The sequence below is a fragment of the Giraffa tippelskirchi genome, chromosome 7 (genome assembly GCF_054371585.1).
Source record: "Giraffa tippelskirchi isolate mGirTip1 chromosome 7, T2T-mGirTip1v1.2.pri, whole genome shotgun sequence".
NCBI classification, from domain to species: Eukaryota; Metazoa; Chordata; class Mammalia; order Artiodactyla; family Giraffidae; genus Giraffa; species Giraffa tippelskirchi.
Window position 1 is genome coordinate 116,522,901 of NC_137281.1, and position 27,920 is coordinate 116,550,820.

General features: G+C 36.6%; 1 protein-coding gene across 6 annotated transcripts in view; it reads left to right on the forward strand.

Annotated features, from left to right (window-relative positions):
• PRTG (protogenin) overlaps positions 1-27,920 on the forward strand; it is a 142,614-nt gene that overhangs the window by 81,796 nt on the left and 32,898 nt on the right. For all 6 annotated transcript variants that reach the window (XR_014059483.1, XM_081510236.1, XM_081510237.1 and 3 more), the window contains 3 exons: positions 675-839; positions 4,597-4,902; positions 8,171-8,359. Coding sequence is in view for 5 of the 6 variants with exons in the window: in XM_081510236.1 (XP_081366362.1) it covers positions 675-839; positions 4,597-4,902; positions 8,171-8,359 (660 nt within the window). In the remaining variant the exon portion in view is untranslated. The remainder of the gene's footprint in view (positions 1-674; positions 840-4,596; positions 4,903-8,170; positions 8,360-27,920) is intronic.

Below are 27,920 nucleotides of genomic sequence, written 5' to 3' on the forward strand. Positions count from 1 at the left end.
AAGACAAATCCTCTTCTATATCTTGCCATGCATATTTTATTAAGAATTGTTGAGAGTATTTTTCCTCTTTGGGCTTGGGGGGGTGGGTACCTCATAGTGGAACAAAACGTTTTGAAGCACATTCTGTGCCTCCTAGTTCTTTTGCTTTTAGTATAAATAAAAGAACAACTTGTGTCAGTCAAATTTAATAGACTCTCTAGAGGCAAAATGAGACCTTTTGCAGGACAACTTTTGGTTTGGTTTATTTTTATAAAGAGTCGAGCCATTACATTCCCTACTGTCTCTCCATTTATGTTTAAAAGAAAAAAGAAACCATGAGTTTAAGCAAGTAAGATTTACACTGTTATGAACTACAGTGTTCTGTAGTATTAAACTCTGTTGTGTTACTGCTGTACATTGTCTCTGCTATGGGTTTTGACTAGATGTTAAATGAAGTTTAGAGAAGATTAATTGTTTTCAGTTTGATTTCTTCAGGAAAAATTCAAGCTAGTAACTTGTAGCAAAACATGGTTACTTTTAGAAAATAAAAACCTTCTTATTCACATTTTTCAAAGGGTCACAAAAATAACAGAGAGATCCAAGGATCAGTGTTTCATAGTCTTGTTAAATGGTAATGACCTTGTTAATTTAATATTGAATATTCATAATTTTTAGACACCAATTCTTTAATCTAGGTTTAAATAATGAGGAGTATCAAGTAGTCATCGGAAATGACACCACTCATTATATTATTGATGACTTGGAACCTGCCAGCAATTATACTTTCTACATTGTGGCATATATGCCAATGGGGGCCAGTCAGATGTCCGACCATGTGATACAGAACACTTTAGAGGATGGTAAGAAAATGTGATTCTAAGTTATCTAAGCATGAACATTAATATGTTTTTATAACTTTAAAGAAATATGTGTTTTAAGAGAAAATATCCTGGTTTTGGTTTAAAAAAAAAGATGTGATAACTAGCAGGCTAATTTACCATTTCAGATCTTACTCTCAATTTTTGACAGTAACATGATATGATAAGGATAAAGAGCACTTTTGTTTATAATTCATACAGTTTTTTAATTGGTCACCTGAATTAGTAAAAATTTTAAATTCCATGAGCTATAAATATTTGTTTGAACAAATTCAGACACATAATGCAAATTTAATAACAAAATTGTCATTATATTTCTTCAAGTCCCTAATTTAAATTGTAAATGCATTTCAGAGTTTTTTGTTTTCTTTACTGAGTGAAACAAAATGTGAGATTCTCTAGGCAGGAATAAATGTAATGACCATTACATTGAGTGTCTGTAAAGACTGGAGGTCAGAGGAATTGAATTTCTGAAACTGAAAGTTTATAAAATTTAGTACTGTCAATTAAAAAATTCTTATAAAGTCAGATAGCTTATTTTTAGAAAAATTTGTGTTTATTCTGCTTAAGGAGGAAAGTATTACTTGTTCAGTTTGTTATCTCCAGTTGGAAGTTGAATTGCTGTGCATTTGAGGGCGAGCCTCCATGTACTCTTATGAAAGTGAAAATGTTAATCGTTCAATCATGTCCAACTCTTTGTGATCCTATGGACTGTATGTAGCCCACCAGGCTCCTCTGTCCCTGAAATTCTCCAGGCAAAAATACTGGAGTGGGTTGCCATTTCCTTCTCCAGAGGATCTTCCCGACCCAGGGATCAAACCCGGGTCTCCTGAATTACAGGCCGATTCTTTACCATCTGAACCACAGGGGAAGCCCATATATTCTTATAGTGGTGGGAAATTCTGTCCGTTAAAATAGTCCCGATAGAACTGATTCTCCTCCTCTGACTCTTCATCTTGCTCTTCAGGGCCTCTCCACAGCCCATTTTTGTACTCTACAGTGTGAAAGGGGGATTATTTAAAATATACTTAATTACACTGTTCCCCCTTTACAAATGTTTTCTCATCCATCCTCAAGAAATGGTCCTCCTTTAGTTTTCAAAGCATTTTAATATAAATGATTCTCAAATCTTTTTCTTCATCCATTTAGTCCTACGTCTCTTTTATTTCTATAATGCCACTTGTGTAAATGTTTATTTATAAATTCAGACTTTTACTAAAGGAAAAAATTATCACTGATCTGGATGCTGAATTCCACATTTGAGTTTATTCCGTTTTAGAGTGAACCATGACCTCTCTAGTTATCTCATTATGTTTAACAACCTCTGACATGCATAACTAAAGTGAAACTCAGGCTGGTGTTTGCTGTTGTTGTTGCTTTGGGTTTATTTGGTATATGAGGTATTGCCCCATGAAAGAAAATGTGTCTATAGCATAGCAAGCCAGTGGTTAAAATTGCCAGTTCCAGTTCAGTTATGATCTCAAAGTTTTCTCTTTTAAACCTTTCCTTATTTTGCAACTTTTTTGTTTAATTAAATTTCATTTTGTTTTCTGGATAACGTACAGACTTCTGACACTGCTTTTTCAGTTTCCACATCAGTATCGCCCCATTTCCTCAGCCTGTGCTTGTCAGGCTTCAGGCAAGATACTGAAGTGGGTTGCCATTCTACTCTGTGTGGGTCTCCTAGGGTACACAGCAGACAGAGCTAATATTTGTGAAATGTTTACCACTGCCTGTTCTAAAAACCTTTCCTCCAGTGGCTCATTCAGTCCCGACTTAGCCCTATGATAGAAGAACCATTGTTATGTAAGAGTAGTAGAGTGTAGGCAGGAGAATGCAGGCTCTAGATCTGCTTCCTCACTTCCAAGCTGTGTGACCTTGGGTAAGTGATTTCACCTCTACCTCAGTTTCCTTAGCTATAAAGTAGAAATGATAATGACACTCTCTTCACTGGGTTTTTGTGAGAATTCATGTGTTCATGTAAAGGACTCAGAAATGCTTAGTTTCCCCTTTGCTACCTATTATTTCATTAATTCAACAAATATTTATTGAGTACCTGCTATGTGTTATTCAGTATTTAGTAGTAAATGAAAGAGATGAAAAATTGGCCCATGACTTGTGGAGCTTACTTTCTATTGTGGGAGAAGAGGGAGAGGAACAATAAATAAGATGAACGCCCAGTGATATATACTAGGTTAGGTAGTAATAAGTGTTGAGAAGAAGGAAGAAAGCAGGGAAGGGGAGTAAGACAGAGACACCTCTTCTCATGGGTTACATCTGAAGACCTAAAGAAAATGAAGAGGCTTCCCTAGTGGCTCAAATGGTAAAGAATCTGCCTGTAATGCAGGAGAACTGGGTTCGATCCCCTGAAGAAGGGAATGGCTACCCACTCCAATATCCTTGCCTGGAGAATTCCAAGAACAGAGGAGCCTAGTGGACTACAGTCCATGGGGTCGCAAAGAGTTGGACATGACTGAACAACTAACACACACACAAAGGAAATGAAAATGGGGGAACTGGCTGGGCAAATGACTGGAGGACGTGCATTCTAGGAGAGGAAACAGAAATTGCTAACGGCCTGAAACACAAGCATGGCTACAGTGGAGGGAACAAGCAGAAAGTAGTAGGAGATGAGGCATAGAATGAGGAGCCAACCATACAAGTATCAATGGATAGGGTTTTGTATGAAGCTTCAATGAGGACTTTAGCTTTTCCTGTGACTGAAATGGGAGCTATTTTCAGGAGAATAATGACAAGATCTGACCTGGAATTTAATAGCAAATGTGTTGAGGCTAAATGGTAGAGATGAGGACAGAGGCAGGGAGATCTGTTCGGAGGCTATTGTGACAATACAGGCTGAGTGTGACGGTGCAGGGACCAAGGGGGTGGCCATGTGAGTCATAGAGCCATGGGACTGAATGTGGAGAGTGTGTGGAGGAGTCGAGGGTGACACCAGGGTTTTCATCTTTTGCAGTTGTACAAGTAGTTTCCATCACTTGAGGTAAGAAAGCCTGTAGAAGAAGCTATTGTTTTCATCCCCATTTTGTATATGAAGAAACCTAGACACAGAGAAATTAATTTGGCCAAGATCACACTCAGTAGAAGTTGATATAACAAGGACTCAGTTACACAGAGGCTAACTCCAGAACTCATCTTAACTTTTAATATTAGACTGCTTCCCAGTATTCTTGGCCTATTTCCCTGGAGTGCCAGTTATATTCAGATTATTTACAGGAAAATCATTGTTTTCATGTTAAGCAGCATGGAGATATATTATAGTTGGGGATAAAAAAAGTCACGCTAATTTTTAAGATACAGCTGTTAAACACTTCAAATTATTTGTCAGGTTTTAACCCTGCTGTCCTCAGCTTCTCCATTCTTGTATAATTCTCTTTTCTGTGTTTTAAGGCATCTTGGTGAAGTTATTGAGAAATATTCTCATGTTTTTTATGAGTATTAAGTAAGCTCATATTCATCCCAGACAACATCAAAACAGTCACAGCAACATTGATGAAAATCTTTCTTTCTTTGGTTCTCTACCTGGATCCTCCCTTCAGTATTTTTTCCTTGCTTTTACTGGTTTGTACTCTGCTTGACTGGAAGCCTCAGCCAGGGTTGAAAGGACCTCTCCTTTATTATATGATGTGCTGCTGCTAAGATACTTCATTAAATACTAGTGTGCTAGTTGATCACTTTGATTCTAAATATTGATAAGCAATCTGCCTTCTTGTATGACTAGTTCCCCTGAGACCTCCTGAAATTAGTTTGACAAGTCGAAGTCCCACTGATATCCTCGTCTCCTGGCTGCCCATCCCAGCCAAGTACCGGCGGGGCCAGGTGGTCCTCTACCGCCTCTCCTTTCGCCTGAGCACTGACAACTCCATCCAAGTTCTGGAGCTCCCAGGGACCACTCATGAGCACCTCTTGGAAGGCCTGAAACCTGATAGTGTCTACCTTGTGAGGATTACTGCTGCCACCAGAGTGGGGCTGGGAGAGTCTTCAGTGTGGACCTCACACAGGACACCCAAAGCCACAAGTGTGAAAGGTAAATGTTGACTATTGAGGAAGAATAACACAGTATCTTTCTTTTTTTGTCTTATCTAACTTAGGTTTATATTTTTAAATTTTGTCTTAAAAATTAAAATATTCCATAGATCATGGGTTTAATTGAAAACAATTTAAACTTTTGGTTACTCTGTGTTTAGTTTGCACATCCTTCAAAGATACATGGGTCCATATTATACAGAGTGTAGTAAGTCAGAAAGTGAAAAATAAATATCATATACTAACATATATATGGAATCCAGAAAGATGGTACCGAAGAATTTATTTGCAGGGCAGCAATGGAGAAACAGACATAGAGAACAGACTTATGGACATGGGAAAAGGGGAGGAGAGGGTGAGATGTATGGAGAGAGTAGAATGGAAACTTACATTACCATATGTAAAATAGATAACCAATGGCAATTTGCTATATGTCTCAGGTAACTAGAAACAGGAGCTCGGTCTCAACCTAGAGGGGTGGGATGGGGAGTGAGATGGGAGGGAGGTAAGAGAGAGGGAATATATGTATACCTATATCTGATTCATGTTGAGGTTTGACAGAAAACAGCAAAATTCTGTAAAGCAATTACCTTCAATTAAAAAATAAATTAATTAAAATAAACAAATGGGACCTAATTAAACTTAAAAGCTTTTGCACAACGAAGGAAACTATAAGCAAGTTGAAAAGACCACCTTCAGAATGGGAGAATATAATAGCAAACGAAACAACTGACAAAGAATTAATCTCAAAAATATACAAGCAGCTCCTACAGCTCAATTCCAGAAAAATAAGCGACCCAATCAAAAAATGGGCCAAAGAACTAAACAGACATTTCTCCAAAGAAGACATACAAATGGCTAATAAACACATGAAAAGATATTCAACATCACTTATTATCAGAGAAATGCAAATCAAAACCACAGTGAGGTACCATCTCACGCCAGTCAGAATGGCTGCTATCACAAAGTCTACAAACAGTAAATGCTGGAGAGGGTGCAGATAAAAAGGAACCCTCTTACACTGTTGGTGAGAATGCAAACTAGTACAGCCACTTTGGAAGAACAGTGTGGAGATTCCTTAAAAAGCTGGAAATAGAACTGCCATACGACCCAGCAATCCCACTGCTGGGCATACACACCGAGGAAACCAGAATTGAAAAAGACACGTGTACCCCAGTGTTCATCACAGCACTGTTTACAATAGCCAGGACGTGGAAGCAACCTAAATGGATAAGAAAGCTGTGGTACGTATACACAATGGAATATTACTCAGCTGTTAAAAAGAATGCATTTGAATCAGTTCTGATGAGGTGGATGAAACTGGAGCCTATTATACAGAGCAAAGTAAGTCAGAAAGAAAAACACCAATACAGTATATTAACACATATATATGGAATTTAGAAAGATGGTACCGATGACCCTATATGTGAGACAGCAAAAGAGACACAGATGTAAAAAACAGACTTTTGGACTCTGTAGGAGAAGACGAGGGTGGGATGATTTGAGAGAATAGCATTGAAATGGATATTATCATATGTGAAATAGATCGCCAGTCCAGGTTCGATGCATGAGACAGGGTGCTCAGGGCTGGTGCACTGGGATGACCCTGAGAGATGGGATGGGGAGGGAGGTGGGAGGGAGGGTCAGGATGGGGAATACATGTACAACCATGGCTGATTCATGTGAATGTATGGCAAAACCACCACAATATTGTAAAGTAATTAGCCTCCAATTAAAATAAAAAAATAAAAAATTAAAAAAATTAATTTAAAAAGATACGTGGGTTTAAATCAAATTGAATTACCAAGTTATTTATTAATAGGGACCTAATTAATATCACTCCTGCGCCATCGCAGCCACCGTGCTCAATGCAAAGAAATAGAGCGCTCAATTTTTCTGGGCTCCAAAATCACTGCAGATGGTTATTTTCAGCCGTGAAATTAAAAGACTCTTACTCCTTGGAAGGAAAGTTATGACCAACCTAGACAACACATTAAAAAGCAGAGTCATCACTTTGTCCACAAAAGTCCATCTAGTCAAGGCTGTGGTTTTTCCAGTAGTCATGCATGGATGTGAGAGTTTGATGATAAAGAAAGCTGAGCACCAAAGAATTGATGCTTTTGAACTGTGGTGTTGGAGAAGACTCTTGAGAGTCCCTTGGACTGCAAGGAGATCTAACCAGTCCATCCTAAAGGAGATCAGTCCTGGGTGTTCATTGGAAGGACTGATGTTGAAGCTGAAACTCCAATACTTGGCCACCTGATGCGAAGAGCTGACTCATTTGAAAAGATCTGATGCTGGGAAAGATTGAGGACAGGAGGAGAAGGGGACAACAGAGGATGAGGTGGTTGGATGGCATCACCGACTCAGTGGACATGGGTTTGGGTGGACTCCGGGAGTTGGTGATGAACAGGGCAGCCTGGCGTGCTGTGGTTCATGGGATCACAAAGAGTCGGACACGACTGAGCGACTGAACTGAACTGAATTAATATCACTACCATATATTTTTAAACAAATCATCAATTTAATAGAAAGACCATAATACTAGGAAGTTCCAGACCTTCCTCCTCTTTTACTAATGTAGAGTGTTCACTTTCACTTTTCACTTTCATGCATTGGAGAAGGAAATGGCAACCCACTCCAGTGTTCTTGTCTGGAGAATCCAGGGACGGGAGAGCCTGGTGGGCTGCCGTCTATGGGGTCGCACAGAGTCGGACACAACTGAAGCGACTTAGCAGTAGCAGTAGCAGCAGCAGTGTAATGTGACTGGGCTTTTTGTTGTTAATTGATTAATCACAATTAGATGGTCAAAATTAGGAAATACATATGACTGATTCATGTTGATATTTGACAAAAACAACAAAATTCTGTAAAGTAATTATCTTTCAATTAAAAATAAATTTTTAAAAATTAGGAAATACATATTGCTTCTTTGAAAAAACTTAAAATCCACAAATATAATTTTGTTCTTATTTATATATTGGATTGGCCAAAAAGTTCATTGCGGTTTTCATACACTGTTATGGAAAAACCCAAACAAACTTTTTGGCCAACCTAATACCTTAGGTTTTTTTTGTAGTATCTTATACTTTTAATTCTGTCTCAAAGTTTAATATCATTGTGTAATTTTTAATATGAAGGGCAAGTGTAATTGTTGGAATTGAACTTTTATGCAGCTGTTGATTTAGAACGGCGAGCTCTCCAATCTCCTGTGTTTTCATGTGAATTATGACTTTTCTTACACATACACATCTGGTGAATTTTTCTAGCTCCTAAGTCTCCAGAGTTACATTTGGAACCTCTGAACTGTACTACTATTTCTGTGAAGTGGCAGCAAGATGCTGAGGATACAGCAACCATTCAAGGCTACAAGCTGTACTACAAAGAGGAGGGGCAGCAGGAGCACGGACCCATTTTCTTAGATACCAGTGACCTTCTCTACACTCTCAGTGGTTTAGGTGAGTGAACCTGTACAGTGCTTTTCCTTTTTTCCTTCCTCTCTGACCATTTGGGAGAAAATGTTATTGGATATAAGGCAGAAGTACTGACTTGATGATGAAAAGAAGTGACTTTACTACCTCACTGTATGTATTCTGCTGCATAAGTCATTCAGTGGTCCTTGACTCACCATTGAGTGACTGGCACAGTGTCACAAGTGCTCAGTCATTCAGTCATGTCTGACTCTTTGGAACCCCGTGGACTGCAGCCCATCAGGCTCCTCTGTCCATGAGATTCTCCAGGCAAGAATACTGGAGTGGGTTGCCATTCCTCATCCAGGGGATCCTCCCAACCCAGGGATTGAACCTGGGTCTCCCGCATTGCAGGCAGATTCTTTACCATCTGAGCCACTGTATCTTTCTATCTTCTCCCCACCTTTGGGCATCTGACTTTCTTTCTGAATTTCACTTCTGGTGGAGTGAGATACCAATTTATTCTTGTGACTGTATGGTGGATATATAGAATGCTGCTGCTAAGTCGCTGCAGTCGTGTCCGACTCTATGCGACCCCATAGACGGCAGCCCACCAGGCTCCCCCGTCCCTGGGATTCTCCAGGCAAGAATACTGGAGTGGGGTGCCATTGCCTTCTCCAGTGCATGAAAGGGAAAAGTGAAAGTGAAGTCGCTCGGTCATGTCCGACTCCTAGCGACCCCGTGGGTCTGCAGCCTACCAGGCTCCTGCACCCATGGGATTTTCCAGGCAAGAGTACTGGAGTGGGGTGGATATATAGAATAGAAATGTGCAAATAGCAATATTGTTATACCAGATGATCAGATAATACACAATAATTTAACTTAGAAATTGCCTGAGAGACATAAAGAGCAAATTAATGGTTACCAGTGTGGAAGGGAGAGGCATTATGGGGTGGAGGAGAGAGGGGTATAAAAATTATTGAGTGTAAGACAGGCTCTAGGATTATGGTACAACATGGGGAATATAGCCAATATTCTGTAATAATTGTAAATGGACTGTAAGATTTAAAATTGTATTAACAAATAAATAACCAAATTAAAAAAAAAAAGAAATTGCCTGAGACTTCTGTATAAGTATATTGTTGTGCATGTGTAAAAAATATGTAAATTATGTACAAAATAATGCTGTTATATATGAACCATGTAACTGTAAATATTTACTGTATGTAGTAAGAAGCACTCAAGAAAAAAACACTTAATTTTATGTTTGGGTTCATCAGAGTTCTGAAAGACACTGTTTTATTCCTTATCCATCCTATCTTTGCACAGTGAAAGGGTTTTGTGATGTAAACATGTTTAGTAGAAGGTACAATAAAGACACTTACAACTACAATAAATGGATGAGTGTAAACAGATACTCAAGGTGTAGACTGCACACTTAGCTGTTTGTTGCTCTTGAGTAGATTTTTACCCTTAAGCACAAAGCAGCAAGTTTATGATCATCAGCTGAATTCCTACTGGATTGTTACAGCCCCTTCTGCACATACTGGACATTTACAAGCACTCTGGCTTTCCCTGTCACAGACAACCCTTTGGTGTGCGGGCAGGAAAGAGGTACAGTGGTCCCATCCAGGAAGGCTTCATTTCCCTGCCCTCGCAGCATTAGACAGAGTCCTTGTGAGTAAGAAGCAGTGGTGCAAATCTCTTTTCAGACCCAAGGACACAGAACCCCATCCTCCAGTTCTTGGCAATAGTTTTCCAGATGGCATTTTGCTTGTAATCTTGTTGTTTGCGATTTTAATTGAAGCTGTATTAGGTTAAATAAGTTTCACTGTTGATCCCTGTCATGCAGCTTTATAAAGGATGAGAAGTTACATATGTTCCAGGGTGACCTTCCTTAAGTCATTGATGCTCAGATGACATTAGCCCAACCTACTGTCAAGCACTCAGCAGCATTTATCTCTAGCTATGCTTTCCCTTTCCATAGGCTTGTCATTTCATCTGGAAAATTTTAGTCAGTATCAAGTAAGAAACAGGCTTTGAGACAATTGTTGATGAAAAATCATATATAAAGCTTAATGCCTCCAATTTCTTCACTGATAGTTTGAAATATAAATATGCTGAAGATACAAAACAGTAGATTCTTAGAGCAATCTTCTTGAACATATTAGTAGCTTATTCTAAACGGATGAGTAATTTATTAGAAAAAAAAGTAATGCTCTGCTTGTGAAAAGTTTAGAGAAATATTTTGTTAAAACTTTGCCAATTAAAAACAGTTCTTTAAAATTTAATTTTTTTCTGCAGTTAGCCTATATTTATATATATATAGAAGATCCATTGATTTTTGTTAAAATCTTTTATAATCTCTATAATAGCTTTCATCCTATAAACCTTTATTTCTTCCTGTGTTTTAAAAATAAATTGCATATGTTTACTGCCTGAGTTTTTTTATGGTATGATCCTTTGCGTATACCATTTGGAGTAATTCAGTTTAAAATCATTTTATAGTGTATAAAAATAGGAAATGATTCTGTTATAGTCCATATACCCCATCTATTAAAATAGCCCCATGTTTCCTGACTGGAGTTAGACTGAGTGGCTGGAGTAATTACAGTGCAGGGTGGCAGAGGACTTTGTCATGGCTTTAGGGCTTTCTTGTTAGAGGCACGTTCCATACCCCTGGATTTTGAGGGACAGAGCTGGAATGGTTGACTGGCAGGGATGCAGTTGTATAGATTCACACATTGTACAGCTGTTAACTAGATCACCTTTAAGATGCCTTCTAATTTTTAGAGTCCTGGGATCCCATCTTCCTTTTCTTAAAAGTCACCGTGGGGCCTAGCCCAGCTTATAGCAAGTGAATGGGTTTACCCCACTAAGCAACCAAGTGTTAACAGCTCTCACTCCTTTCCTTCTTACTTTTGGGTGTTGGGGGTGGGCAGTATCTTCTGTTAACTGAACAGCTGACCATCTGTGATCATTTTTAGTGAGAGCATCTGGCAGTAGATGCCTGTTTAACAGAGAGTGATGTGTCTAAAGGGCAGTAGGTTAAGGGAACTCTATCTGTGTCTTACATGGAGAATACTTGCTTTACTGAGCTTCTGCACATTAAAGATACTCTAACTGGAACTAGATTTACTAAGTGGGCTTGGAAATGAAATTTAAATGCTTTTGTTTGCTGATTCACTGTCAGTTTGAGTAGCAAACTGATGTCTCAAAATTTCATTTTCATACTAATCCCCTTTCTGATGCCCTTTTTGTTCAATTTCTGATAATTAAGTTTTCATTAAAAAAGTATGTTACTGGGACATATTCTCCTAAGTAATATATATAGTTCTTTGTTTCTGAAAAAAAGAAATAGGTGAAGGAGTTCATGTATTTCAGTTCCTTTAACAGTCATTTAAAATTCTTTTTTATGTAAGGCATTATAACACTAGATTAAAAAAATGTAACAAATGTGACCACTGCTTAAAACAAGAAGGATTAAACCAAGATTCAGTTGATTTACTTGTCTAATTTTCTCCCAAATCTGATTAACTAAATTTGATTGGACTTAATATTGAAAGTTATTTTAGAACATTTTACTTTAAACCCTCAACGCTCCATTCCCTGAAATGTAGACTGTTTTGTTTTTTAAAGTGGCTAAAAAGATTCTTGTGTATTTGTTAGTGTAATATAAATATTGGCAGAGCACTGGAAGTATTTTAATGTTGCTAGTTTGTTTGGTTTAATGGTTTTAAGATACACAGTTTGATTTTATTGGAAGTGGTTTACTTGGAGGGAGTTGGATAAAAAGCACTGGGCTTGTGATTTAATGTTTATGTGATTTGTTCTAAATTGTGGTTTGTGGTTTTCTTCAAGATTTTGCATCTTTGTAGTGATTATTTTCACTTAGGTTTTTTACCTCCTTGGCACTTTCAGTGTTCAGTTTTAAATAGAATTTTAAAGTGTTTGTTTCATTCATCATACAATAAACTGAAGCAAAATTAATAGCACAGTTGTGTTCCCTGATAATAGTTCCTCTTTTATTGTCTGTTTATTTCAGGAATTGGCTTCAAATTCTGAAGCTAGAGTTTCTAATCACAAAAGGACTGTTTTCATAAGCTGATTGTCAGAAACTGTTCTTAATTGTTTTGTCTGTGTAGAAGAAAGTGAAAAGGGGAGAATTACTTATATAGTGCTAAAGTTAGTTTAGCATTTAGGACACTGATACTAGATCATCTTTAGCTTCTATTTTCTCAAAGAATTTGTGCTAGTAAATATTTCACAGCAAGCATGATTAGTGAGCAGGCTATTTAGCACCAATTGTAAAGATCTAAAATATTTAAAATCGCACCTTCAAAACTTACAGATCTCTTTGAGAAATCTACAGTTAGAACTCCTAACTCTAGGAGTAGGAGTCTGAAGAAACAGTCCCTAGTTAATGATGTAATTTTTTTTCTTTTTTTTAAATTTGTTTTTTATTTGGAGGAAATTTTCTGTACAGTGTTGTGATGGTTTCTACCATACAGCAACACAAATGTAATTTTAAAGTCCATTAGTCAGTTTGTGTAGAAGCATGATAAAATTAAGTGAGATTTGTGGGTGTTATCTTTCCCTGTGGTATTGATAGAACAGGATTTGGTTGTGTGGCTACATATCTCATGAAAGAAAATAGAGAACTAGCACTAGTGAGCCAAATTGATCTAACTGGAGGAAGTTGTAATCTTTCCTTTCATCAAGGCAGAACAAGATTTTGTGGCATGATGATAAGAGACAGTTCATTGCGAACCTTACTATAATAGAAATTTTGTTTTCAGGAGAATTAGAATCATTCAATTTATGAAATATGGAAGTCACGTTTTTAAAGCAAGCCTAAGTCTTTTCAGAGACTGTATTTCCTCACCCCTCTCAGCCAAGGAAGGCTTAGATAACACTCAGAAAATCTTTGAAAGCATGCTGCAGGTGAAAATCCGTATGATGTGGTTGGTCTGCATGCTTCTGACTGCATCACTTAAGATGGAGTAAAAAAGACATGGCATTGTATAACAAAATCTTCCTAATGGTGAATAATTTCAGTTGTATAATTCTGTACTGACTTTTAGTGTATAAATTCATTTCAGATAATCTGGTGCTTTGATACTGACTACCAGCCCAAATACCATTACAGATGTTAGGAGTCTTCCACTGCTGAAGTAATGTATCAACAACAACATAAATATCATTAAGCATTCTGTCCAGATTAGCTTTGACTTTGTAATGCAGCACTAGTTTCTATGAGATCATTTTGCATGAATTTGTTAACAGACCATTTTTAGGATTGGTGTAAACATTCCGTTAACATTATTGCTATCATTTACCACAGTTAAGATCTTTGAGGACATAGTCTCACAGTTTTTGTCTCTCTTCAGTTCTTCCTGTGCTTTACCACAGATAATTTTCACTTTTAGTAGAGAAAGTTGCTCTGAACAGTATCTGATTACATTCTTTTATCCTTTCTTTTCAAATAATTACAAAATAAGTTCATTTAACTGATGTCAGTAGACTTCTTAAAGGAATGATTTTTGGAAACTACCTACTATGTAGGCCATAAAATTGGCTATGAGTACAAATTAAAGGGAACATTTAAAAAAGTACTGCATTTCACTTCCTTCACTGTTAAGTATCTTTTAAGTTATAATTTTTTAATTCTGTGTTTAATCTGTTATCAATACAAAACCTGTTGACAGTTAGGGACTTTAGGGAATAGTGAAATATTTTCTTCCTAATTTACTGAGAGTGAAAATCTTAAAAATTTCCTTCTCTGTATTGTCCAACAATGCCACATATGGTTGATATTCAGATCACATTTTAGAACCTTAATACTTAAATTTTTAAAAATACTTAAAAAAAAACAGTTGCTGAAAAGAAATGGAGCTTCTACGTCTAAAACATACCATTACTAAAAAAATACTGTTTCATTAAGACAATAAAAAAGATTTTTGTGTGACAATTTGAAACTACCTCTAATTAAAGACAGAATGTTTGTAGGTTGATGAAACTATAAAAACTATACAAAAGTTACAGTTAATCACCTGTTTATCTTTTCTTAAATTCTTTTTCTTGGATGAAAGGTAATCTTCCATTTTAAAATATTTTTGATACTCTCTGGACAAAATTAGAGACCTATACTTTCTGTTTGGAAAAAATCTTGCCCAGCTTTTAAGTCTTAACTCTTATGGGGATACTTTTGTGATCCCAAATGGAATCAGGCTTTCCAATAGTATATCATGTACAATACACTGTTATAGAAGCACGTGGCACTGATGGAGGAAAAGCATCAGTTGACTAAGTTTCGTGTCTACTGCCTCAATTTAACTTACAAGTTCCACAGTTTATTAACAAATTAAATCCTGGTTGTTTGCCTCAATAGAGATAACAATAGCTATTTTAGAATGTTAGGAAGATGAAATAACATAATACACGTAAGGGTTAACATTGCATTGTAAATTGAATTGTAAGTCCTCAACAAATGTTAGCTGTCGTAGCTGTTTTTAAAATGTTTCTTTTCCCAGGATGGAGTCTGAAAATCTGGATTTAAAAAAATTTTTCCCATGTTACTTTCCATAATCATTAGATATGGAAACCACTACTTCTTGAACTTTAATAAGTGTATGAATTTACCCAGGAGCCTTGTTAAAATTTACAATGTCTGGGTGAAGCCTGAAATTTTTGTATTTCTGAGCATTTTGAGAAGCAAGGGTCTAGACCAGGACTAGGCAGATTTTCTCTGTAATGAGCCAGATAGTAAATATTTTAGGCTTTGTGGGTGCTATGAGCTGAATGTTTTATGTTCCTGCCAAATTCATATGGTGAAGCCCTAATCCCTAATGTGACTGTATTTGAAGACATAGCCTTTGAGAGTGTGATAAATGTTGAATGAGGTCATGAGTGTGGGGCCCTAATCTAATAGGGCTGGTGCCCTTATAAGAAGAGGAAGAAATACCAGAGCACTCTCTCCACCATCAGACAGTGAGAAAGTAGCAGTCTACAAGCCAGCAAGTGAGCTCTTATCAGAAAGAGACTCCTGCCACACCTTGATCTTGGACTTCCCAGTCTCCAGAACCTTGAGAATATAATTGTTTAAGCCATCTAGTCCGTGGCATTTTGTCATGGCAGCCTACGCAGATGAATACAGTGGGCCATATGGTCTCTTCCACAAATGCCTGACTCCGGCACTATAGCACAAAGCAGCACAGAAAATTCATAAATGTATGGGTGTTGGTTATGGTCCAATAAAGGTTTATTTATGGAAACTGAAATTTTTAAAAAATATTTATTTGGCTGTAGTGGGTCTTAGTTGTGGCACCTGGGATCTTCGGTCTTCACTGCAGCATGCAGATTTTCTCGTTGCAGCATTTGAACTCTTAGTTGTGGCATGCAAACTCTTAGTTGGGATATGTGGAATCTAATTCCTCAACCAGGGATCAAACCCAGGTCCCCTGCATTGGGAGCATGGCATCTTAGCCACTGGACCACCAAGGAAGGCCCTGGAGACTGAAATTCGAGTTTCATGTAATTTTGATGTGTCATAAAATATTGTTTAAAATTTTTTTCTGACCACTCAAAAATGTGAAAACCATTTTTTAGCTGGCAGGTTACCCAGAGGCAGTAGGCCATATTGCTATGGTTTGGCAATTCCAGGTGTAGACTTGATAGTCTTTGCTCTTCAAAATGTGGTCCCAGGAACAGCAGCATAATCTGAAATTTTATTTAAATGTTGAATTTCAGGCTCCACCGTCCCTTCCCCAGATCTACTGAATCAGAGTCTCCATTTTAACACAATTACTAGGTGACTAGTATGTACATAAAAATGAACTGTACATCTAGACTGTACTGGTCTAGATGACCTAGTACAGTAATATTTTTCCTAAATAGCCATGATAATTTTTTATAACTTAATAACTCATAGTTCTAGTTTGTTATTCTTGTTGGAAATCTTTCATATATTTATTTTTGTGCCTTCTAGATGCCTATAATTGTCAAGCCAATGATAGTTTTTAATTTTGTTACTGCTGAACCTCTGTTTAGTCCATGTTTATTGCGCTTTTTATTGTTTATCTTGTTTCTGGTCACATTTCCCCATACTTCTCAGCTTGTAGATGTTGTTGAGTTGCTGAGTTATGTCTGACTGTTTGCGACCCCATGAACTGCAGCTCTCCAGGCTTCCCTGTCCTTCACTATCTCCCAGAGTTTGCTCAAACTCATGTCCATTGAGTCAAAGATGCCATCTAACCATCTCATCTGCTGTTGCCCCTTCTTCTCCTGCCCTCAGTTTTTCCCAGCATCAGGGTCTTTTCCAGTGAGTCAGCTCTTTGCATCAGGTGGCCAAAATATTGGAGCTTCAGCTTCAGCATCAGTCCTTCCAATGAATATTCAGGGTGGATTTCCTTTATACAATAAGGAAAACATGACCTTTAATGGGTATCATCATTCAGTCAGTACATTTCTTCCCAAACATCCAAGGAGTGGATGAGTCATAGGCTCTCAGGTATAATCTTGTAGTTTGAGCCCTCTATTCGTATATTTTGTTTGCCACTGAGTACTCATTCACAGATTCATTTTCTAATTCTCAAATATTTACCAAGTTCACCATGTGGTGGTCCATACATTAGAACACAACCGTATTTAATGTAGACAGAGCATACATTTGGGGAACTTAGGAAGAAGAATAATAATTAAATAAGCAATTAAAATAAGGTGTGATGAATTCCTTGATAGTGGAAGTCAGATTGCTGCTATGGCATTTGGCAGGAACCTCTGACCTACTTCAGGGCTAAAATGGGGATGGCTTTCAAGAGGAGAGAACATTTGTGTTGAGATCTAAAGGAAGATCTCAGCCAGGCAAAGGTGCTGAGGCAGATACAAGCTGCAGTATCTGATAAAATAATATAAAATAGGTTAAAGCAATATAAAAATATACGATAGATACAGGGTCTTTAATAGGTGTCATGCAAATACAGGGTTCTGAAACTCCAGCTTCATAGCTTCTGGGTTAAGTTACCTCTACAAAGAGGGGATAGCAGAACCCAGGAAGTACTCAAGGAATGCTAGAGTTTATGTGGGATGACCAGGAGGTGAGGGAGACTGTGTTCTGGAGGAACTAAAATGTTACTATGACCAGAGTGAAATGGAAGAGGCAAGCGCCTGGTAAGGCATGAGAGGGAACTCTGGCTTTATCCTTAGGGCAGTGTGAAGCCATTAAATTATTTTAAGTAAGCAAGTGGCCTGATTAGATTCATGTTTAGAAATACCTTTCTGTTGCAGTGTGTAGAATATAATATGGAGAAATGAGACACAAATCAGCTCAGAACTTACTTCTTCCCTGTAAGAGGAAATTTTGTGAACTTTCTTTTCACTTTCTGGTTCGGAGATGTTATAAACATCTATACTCCCAAGTTTGCTCTAGACCCTACTGTACGTGGCAGTTTTCATGTACACAAACAGTAAATTAAAATTCCTTTAGAAAGCAGCTTATTCTGCTGCTTTAAATCACTTTACACAAGGTTCAGTGGTAAAGAATCCGCCTGCTAATGCAGAAGACTAGGGTTTGATCTCTGGGTCAGGAAGATTCCCTGGAGAAGGAAATGGCACCCCACTCCAGTATTCTTGCCTGGAAAATCCCATGAACAGAGGAGCCTGGAGAGCTTTGGTCCATGGGATCACAAAAGAGTCAGACACTACTTAGTGACTAAACAACATACTCAACTTTGGGGGATTGTAATCATTGTAAAAATGTAATATTCACCAGATCAGCAAATTTGGAAATTTTACTGTGCAGACCCTCTTCAAAAATCATTTACAAAGTATTAGGTAATATTGATCCCATATCTGAAAAACAAACTATTTTAACATATAAGGGGGAAGGTATTTGAACCTTTGGTTCATGCCTGTCTTTAAGCCAGCTCTATAACTGTGTTAAGATGTTCTAATTTATCCTTTGTTTTAATTGAGGAAACTCTCAGGAGGCATCCAGTCATAAATCTAATGACATATTCTATCCCCTGAGAAAACCTAGTTAGTCTTGATTTGGTCAGTAACTGTTATAGTGCCAAGTTAATTAAATTTTGTGTTTTTAAATGATCAGAGAAATAAAGGAAATACAACCATGGATTCCATAAACCCATAACACAAACTGTTCTTTGAATCCACAGCATGAAGCCAGGAGCATTTAGTAGTCACTCAAATGGAGAATATTTTTTAACTCACTCAGCTGCTATTATGGAGCTTTTATTATGGGCCCTGAGAGTTGCAATACTGTTTGTAAAGCATTCATTTTAGCACTGTGTGAGGACAGTGAGTACAGTGTTTTATGGAACTTAATAGGTCTCAGATAAAGAGGCTCCTGTGCTTTCTTGGGGCTGGTCTCTTGGGCCCTACTAGGAGGCTTATAACACAGAAGCTCTTTGGCTTTGCAAATCAGTTGAACTCCATTTAGAAATTACTGATAATGAGCTGCAGTTACCATTAAATTAGAGTAAATTAATTACCAGCAAATGAGTTGCAAAATTGAAACCATCCCCGCAACATTCAGTTTTGACTTATGTGAGTTCTTGTAACTCCTTATGAAGACATTGCCTGGAAGATAGTGCCAGTTAGAAATGCAGAATTTCTGATGTTAGGGTTAATACAATACACATTTTTCTCAGAAGTTTCTATATGTGTGTTCTCTGTTATTCCCCATTATTTTTAAAATTTAAAAATTAGAATATATTAATCTAATGCACATACTCTCCACGCCCTGGATTTGGACACAAGGAACCTGAATGAAAGATGGCACGTCTGCCTCCAAAGTGTTTAACTGCAGCCTGGAGGACCTATCAGCATTCATAGGAAAATATGCTGATAAAATTGAGATGTGATCAGAGTATTCTGTAAGCATGAAGGATAAATGACTAATTTTACTATATGACAAAAAATTGCCCAGTTGAGAAATGGAGGAAAATCATTCCAATCATAGGAGCTCAAAATGTACAAAAAGATTAAAGCTGTGGTTTTAACAAACATTGGTTTGTTAAAGCTAAATCATAGGTTGCATAGGTGGGAGCTGTGGAGACTAAAACCATAGAATTAACTAGGGCCGGTGTTTTAAGGACCCTGCATACCATAAAAAGTTATTTAGTCTTTGTCTTATATTGTATAATAAATAGTGAAGAGCCATCAAATTTTGAAGTGAGAAAATGACATGGCTTGTTTAGACAGATAACTGGTAATGATACTGTAAAGGATAGATTTAGAGAATCAGTGAGCATGGGTCCAGGAGAGGGCTACCAAAGACAGGAAATCAATGAAATGGTTGTTGAAATAATCTAAAATAATAAGATAAGTATAAACTAAAACAGTTCATTGGAGAGAAGACAGGTGTGAAATTTTGGGGGCTTAGAACTTGACTCATTACATATGGGCCTGATGGGAGACCTTCATGTATAGCTAGTATGACTAAGGGATCTATGAAAAGATGTGCAACATCATTAGCCATTAAGAAATGCAAAGTAAAAAAAATTAACTATAGTAGGATACCACTACATACATATTAGAATGACTAAAAAATTTGTAAATGTCAAAACTGCCAATAACAAATGCTGACATGGATACAGAACACCTGAAACTCTTATGCATTATTGTAGGAATGCAAAATGGTACAGCCACTCTGGAAAACAGTTCAGTGCTATCTTATGAAGTTAAATATGCCTGTGCCATGTGACTCAGCAGTCTCATCCTACATGTTTACCCTAGAAAAATGAAAATAGATGTTCACACAAGAACCTATACACAAAATGTATAGCTCAATTTACAGTTCCCACAAACTGGAAACAGCAGTTGTCCTTCACTGGGTGAGTAAATAAACTGTGGTATAGCCATATAATTGAGTTACTCCTCAGCAGTGGAAAGCAATGAACTATATGGCTACTTGCAATAGTTTGTTGATGGATATCACTGGCATCATGCTGAGTGAAACAAGCCATTCTCAAAATACACTCTGTATTATTCCGATTATGTGACATTCTTGAGAAGTCAAAACTAAAGGGATGGAGAACAGATCAGTGATTGCCATAAATTAGGGGTGGGAGCAGGATTAACTACAAAGAAGCAGCACTGGCAGTTTCTTGATTCTATGAAATTGTTCTGTTTTCTGATTGCAGTGGTGGTTTCATAAACCTGTGCATGTGTTGAATAGAACCATACACCCCCAAAAGGTCAGTTTTCAAATTAAAATAGAAGAAGGAGGGTCTTGAGATCAGATGGCCAGAGTTTGAATTCTAGCTGTCCTCACACTTGGTGTGATCTTGGTTAAGTTACTGTACCTCCATAAACCTCAATTTGCACAATGTCCAGGATATTGAGGATTAAATGTACTAGAACATGCTGAACCCTCAACACAGTGCTCTTGTACATAGTAAGTGCTCAGTAGCTGTTAGCTGCTTATAAATCTGATTAGGTGAAGAAGTTGGACTGATTCTCAAGAGTCCTGAATGGATGATACTTCACTGGAGTAGAGCTTCAGGAGTAAGACCAGGTTTGGAAAAGTGGGAGATTATTTAGTTCAATTTTGATTGTATTGGGTTGGAAAGTTTGGTGTTCTGGTGGTGATGTCTCTAGGAGCTTAATATATGGTTTTGATTTCAGAAGATCTGAGATAGTGAATCACTGCTGTACAGTTTGGAGTTAAGCCTACACACTGATGCTGTCCTGCTCCAAGGGACCCAACATCTTTTTGTCTGAGCTACAAAGATTTGAGTGGAAGAAACTATTTATCAGCATAATTGTAAAACGAAAGACATTTTCAGGAAATGTCTTTCCTGAAAGGTCATTTTCAGGAAAGTGGGCACATTCAACAAATCTCGTTGAAATTTCAGATGAGGTCATATTTATATTCTTAATTTGGTATAATTCTAAACATTTATCAGTTTTTTACTTGCTTCAAAAGATAGAGGAATTTTGATTAAGAAGGAAGCAAAAAGGATCAGGCAAATCATTGCTGCTATATTATGGGAGAAACATAGCTAGCAAATTCCAAATTGTATTTTGAATTGTAGCAGATCACAGAGGATATTTTGCACTCTGCAGTGCTTGAAAGCCATTTTGTAATTTTTTTTGGTAACTCAGTTGGATGCAATAGCAATACTGTTATAATTTATATTTCTGCCTCTTAAATTCAGAGGACTGCAGAGAGTGTTAAAATACAGTGCCCCCTGAAAGAATAAATGCCTTTTACTCTTGTGCTATATATTGTGCTGTCTCAAAATTGTGTCAGTGGCACCTTATGGGATGTTACACTCAATTTTCTTTCCCACTTTAGAAAAGATCATTTTGGTGAGAGAAAAGGAAGGCAGCAATAAATGCCTATATTTTCTTAAATATTTTTCTCCTTGTTTAAAAATTAAAGTTCAGCTTTCCGTATCAAAACCAAAAAAATAACTGGGAAAAGAATTTTGATGGTTTTTCCTGGACTTTTATATGCTTAGTCTTGAATAGTCATCACCTTTTGAAATACTCTAAAACATGAAAAGCTCTGTGAAAAACATCTGTCTTGTTATTAAATGAGGTGTAATTTGTGAACAAAAACCTTACTCCTTTTTTTTTTTTAAGATAAAGCAAAGTTGTTTTTTTCCCAAGAACAAAATTGGTGCATTTGCCTAAATGGTCATCACTTTTGTAGGTTTGAAGTTGTTTTACTGCTTTAGCAGCTGTGTGGTAAGTTTTCTAGCAGACAATAGTGGTGGGAAGGGGGACTCAGTTGCATCTGGTTTCTCTTTGTAAAATGCCTGAAAAGTTGATATTTAGTAGTTTTCTTGAGAAAGAGGTTCATCAGTAGAAGAACTTTTTTAGTACCTAAATTAGCTTGCTATGTTTCATATGCCTTTGTTTTCTTTAAAAAAAAAAAAAAAATGGGGAGAGAAAGAAAAGAATAAAGAAAATCATCTACCCTAAAACTGCATAGCACAGATAACCCTTTGACCTTTGGCACTGGGTAAAGATTTACAGTACTTGCGGAGCCTCACTTCTCATGCCTGACTGAAAAGAATCCTAAATAAAGTAAGGCCCCTGTGGAGATGGAGAAAATAAGCAGGGTAAGGAAGTTCCATTATTTCAAGTAGCTCTGTTTTTTTAAATCAGTTTATGAAGTGAAATACCAATTGTGATGTATTTCCAGTTTTGAGTCTTATGTCACTTAAGTATGAGGTCTGATGTTACAGTAGTTAAAGAGTTGGGGATGCAGGAGGCAAAGTGTCCTTCTCCATTTCCTTCATTCTCAGCAAATATCCCTTCCTGCTGCCTCCCTCAAAGTATATCTCCACCTGAAATATCTTTTCTTTAGGGCAATATCTCTTCTTTAGGGAAAGCAAAACAATAGAAAGCTTAAAAAAAAAAAAAGGCGCTATTGAAATACAGATGAGAATGGGAATCGCCAGTTGTTTCTGTCTGTGTATGTTAAGTGATCAAGTTTTTCTTCGGATATCAAATATAAAAAGTGTATGAGAACAAAATTAGTTCCATGGTTTGTCTCCTGAAAAAGAATTCTTAAAATTTATTTTATTCAAGTATAGTTGATTTACATACAGTGTTGTGTTAATTTCTGCTGAAAGGCAAAGTGATTCAGTTATATATATATGTATATATATACACACACATTCTTTTTTAAAATATTCTTTTTCATTATGGTTTATCACAGGATACTGAATATAGTTCCCTGTGCTGTACAGTCAGGACCTCGTTGTTTATCCATCCTGTATATATTAGTTTTTATTTGCTAATCCCAAATTCCCAATCTATCCCTCCCCACAGAAAAAGAATTTTAAACTTCATTCCGAATGACACAAATTAAGATCTTTGAAGAAACTTTTACTATCTAATGATGTTCACATCTATTTAATAATTATTTAACTAACTCCTTTACATTGAATCTTTAACTTTATGCATCTTTCTCCTAAAATATTCCAGTAATCTCTATAACCCTTTGTATTTATATTTCAAAGGTTGTTAAATTTATCTTCTGTTATGTTTTCTGCTTCCTTTCTACATGTGCTAATAAAACCTCATTAAAATGGTAACAAATGAAAGCCATGTTTCCTTGGTATTAGGAAGACACTCATAGTTATTGGTCAGCTCTTGACTGTTTTATAGTGCAGAACATTCCCAGTGGTAATTTTGTGAATGAAGGAAAAACTTCAGTAAGCCTTTCCTTCTTATTTTTTAAAATCTGTAAAGCATGGTAAAATGCTTTACATGAATTGCAAACAGTTTTCCTTACAGAAGGGAAAACTCTTGTAGGAAATTAAATCAGTGCTATCCACTAATTGTCAACCTTCAGACCACTCTGGAAGTTTCTGGTCAATGTAAAGAATCTTTAGATGTGTGAGGTCTTTAAAGATCTAAGTAAGTTAAAGGAGAGAAGGTTTTTTAAATACCACATTAGCACATGAAAGAAACTTCAGAGTGGATAGAAAAAAACATTTGTTGCATAGCAGTAATTATACTTGAGGGTTTTGTTTTGTTTTTGTTTTAAGCTTGTTCTTAAAAAAACTTAGTTTGAATGAAATGTTAATCTTTGTACCAATTACGCACACCGTGAGGTAGAGGGGAGCTATAAGACAGGCATTGCTGTAGGAAAATATTTTTATATCTTAACGCTTTAAAAGTATTTTTGTATGTTTCATAATGTACATAATAGGACAGTCGCATATGTATATATTATAAAGAGTGTATATGTTATGAGTATGCTTGCTAGAAAAAATTATTAATGGGTGAAATGAAAAAAATGTGGAGACCACTATTCTAAAATAGAAAATTGGTTATTTCTAAGTAACTACCCAAATTATGAAGCTTTACAACTAGAAGAGGAAATAGGCATTATAATCAAATCATCATATAAACTATATTAATAATTGTAAGCTTTTGTAGGTGCTGTGGTAGAAAAGTATACAGAGTTGTAAGTTATAGGGAACACTACATAGTTTACTAGTGAGGATCTGGTTAAGTTTCCCTGAGAAACTGATAATGAATTAAGATCTGAAAGATAACAGAAGTTAACTAGGTGAAAGACCCTGATGGAATAATGAAAGATTTAAAGGAGGCATGGCATAAACCATAGTCATAGACTAAGAATCAAAACAGGCTAAATACTGGTATATTTTCCTATTTAAACAACTTGATTTATCATTTGATTTGGATAAACTGCTGTGATATCATAATCCTGACAGAGTTTATTGATATTGTACTTTTCCATTTTGAGATGTTTGAACTCTTGAAAGATTTTGCACAACATCTCAGAATGTAGGCTGCCCTATATAAGTGGAGGCTTCTTAAGTTGGCCAAGATAGCATAACTCTATTGACACTTACCTTATTATAGAAACTAGAGTGGATGCTTCAGCTGAAGATGAAAATGGCATCTTAGCTTTCTCAGCATGCCAGACATTAGCAATAACTTAGGAAATCTGTGCAGACAGTAGGCATCACATTTTGCCTGTTTATCACAGTTGATACATCTCTCCTGGTAGAATATGTAAATATATCTAGCTTGACATTGTTGAAAATTTATATACCTCCTAACCTCCTTCTAAGGAAGATTTGGAGTAACTCAATATAGAAACACAAAATTCAACAAAATTAAAAAGAAATAGGTGATGTAAGGCCAGAGTTAGTGAGGGTTTGGGATTAAAGAACCACTCATATTAATAGTGGGAGTATAAATTGATACACAGCTTTTCTAGGGATAATTAGGCAACTCCAAAAGTGAGTAGAATAATATATACACACTCTTTTACCCAACAACTCCATTAACAGAACCTGCCATAAAAAGGTATTCTAAACATGCACAAACATTTAACCACAGAGGTGCTCACTGTAGTATATGGGGTCATTTATAACTGTGAAAATCTGGAGAAAAGCGAAATAGTCAGTTTTTTGTTGTTGTTTAGTCGCTAAGTTGTGACTGTTTGCGACCCCATAGACTGTAACCCTCCTGGCTCCTCTGTCCCTGGGATTTCCCTGGCAAGAATCCTGGAGTAGGTTGCCATTTCCTCCTCCAGGGAATCTTCCCGATTCAGGGACTGAATCGATGTCTCCTGCTTGGCAGGCAGATTCTATACCGCTGAGCCACCTGGGAAGCACTATAGAAGTTTAATAAAATCAGCTATGATATGTCCATACAGTTTAAATAAATGTAGACGTTAGAAAGAATGTTTTAGGATAATGTTTAATAATATGAATAGTTATCCATAGTATATTCACTGAAAAAGATTATAAAGTACAAAATATACTGAATATGGGTGCATATGGATAGGAAATGGAAGGAAAAACATAACACACTAATGTTCACAGTGCTTATCTCTAGGTGCTAGTTTTAAGAATATTTTATTTTTATTTCTTCTTTTGGCTTGTCTGAGTTATATAAACTTTCTATGATAGACATATTTTATCATAATGAGAAAAAACAGTACTTCATCTGGATGACCAAGTATGATGATTTTTAGTATGGTTTCCCTTTCTTGAATACACTCTCACTCTTTTCATAAAAATGGCCTTTTGTCTCAGAAGAAAAATTATGGCAGATGGGCCTTAATTCTGACCCTACAAAACTATAGAAACTACTTTGGAACACTCTTTTTAAAAGGTCCATTTTTCTATGCATATATCCACTCTGAGAAATTACAGTGATTGTTTCAATCATATTAATTCTCTTTCCCATGTTGACTGAATTGCACGCTTTATGGCCGTGATTTCTTGGTTTACTCTGTTCTCAAGCTGTGTGTATTACAAATTGGCATTCAATTGTGAGTCGTTGAGAGTTAAGGAAAGAATCTGTATTTGCATTACTTATACACAGAATCTCAGATATTTCTAGAAATCTTTTAAGAACCTAAAGCCGTATTGGTACTTTGCATTGTCTTGTCAGGCTAGAGTTCAGTACAAACATTCATATGGATAAATGTGGATAAGTAGATAATAGAGATAAAATTGCCCACTAAGAAAATTATACTGTTCAGGAGTTAGGAAAGCTTTTGAAACTATGTGGGTGTGTGAAAGTCGCTTAGTCATGTCCGACTCTGCGACCCCATGGACTATACAGTCTATGGAATTCTCCAGGCCAAAATACTGGTGTGGGTAGCTGTTCCCTTCTCCAGGCTATCTTCCCCAACCCAGGGATTGAACCCAGGTCTCCCGCATTGCAGGCAGATTCTTGACCAGCTGAGCCACAAGGGAAGCCCTATGAAATTTGAAACTGTGAAAGCCCTATTTGAAACTATGAAATCTAACAAATTTGCAGTTACAAAAAATGTGGATTTTAAGATTTATTTCCCTTAATAAAACCGAAACCCTATGTTAAAGTCATAGTCTGACCTGTATAACAGTCTTTCCAAAAACATTTAGTCTGAATCTGACAATGAGGAAACAATTATTATAGATAAATCCAGATGTGCGGTAGTCTGTAAAACATCTGGACGGGATTCTTCAAAGAATGTCATTGTCACGAAAGATAGGAAAAGGACAGGGAACAGTTCTAGATGAAAAAGCAGTGATCCTCAGTTGGATTTAGGAATTGAGGATGAGGGACATAAAGGGTATTATCAGTATAAAATTTAAAAACAAACTATATATCAGATAAAATCGTGTTTTTGTTAAATCTACTGGATGTAATAATGGTATTGTGGTTATGTAAGAGAGGATGTCCTTGTTCTCAGGGGAATCATGTTCAAGTATTTAGGTGTAAAGTGTACTGATTACAAAAGAAAAACTGTGTGTATATGTATACTTGTACATATGCACATACAAATAAGAGAATAATAAGGAAAATACATCAAAATGTTTAAAAAATAATTTAAAAGGTAAAAAAACACTGTGTGTGTTCAGTTGCTTCACTTGTGTCCAACTCTTTGCAACCCTATGGACTGTAGCCTGCCAGGCTCCTCTGTCCATGGGATTCTCTAAGTAAGAATGCTGGAATGGGTTGCCATGCCCTCTTCCAGGGGCTCTTCCCAACCCAGAGATTGAACCCGTGTCTCCTGCACTGCAGGCAAATTCTTTACAAAATGCCCTGTGCTGTGTGGTCAATCAGTTCCTTCAAATTGACAGTGGTTATACAATGATTATGCACATGGTTAAAACAACAGCACTTATGAAATAACTGATTATATAAAACAGTTTTCTGGTGGTGTGTGGTATATTTAAAAGTTACGTCAAGTGGTATATATTGTAATATAATTTTACCTACTGAGAAATAAAGTCAGAAAATCAGATTCTTTCTCATCCTGCTGAGTAGCCCTTCCAGGTAAAGCTTATTTGAGGAGTTAAAAACAAATTATTTCTTTAAACAACTAAATGTTTCTTCTATCCATGGAATATTTATAAAATGATATTTATAATAATATATCTCTTTTGTGTGTTGGGGGGGTTCCACCACATGGCTTTTAGGACCTTAGTTTCCCAACTGGGAATTGAACCCAAGCCACAGCAGTGAAAGCACTGCGTCCTACCACTGGACTGCCAAGGAATTCCCTATAATAATATAGTTTAGGTTGAATGTAAGAAACTTTAGGTCTTCTGTTGAATATTTTATTTACCAGAAAATATTTTTAGTTTAATTCCAT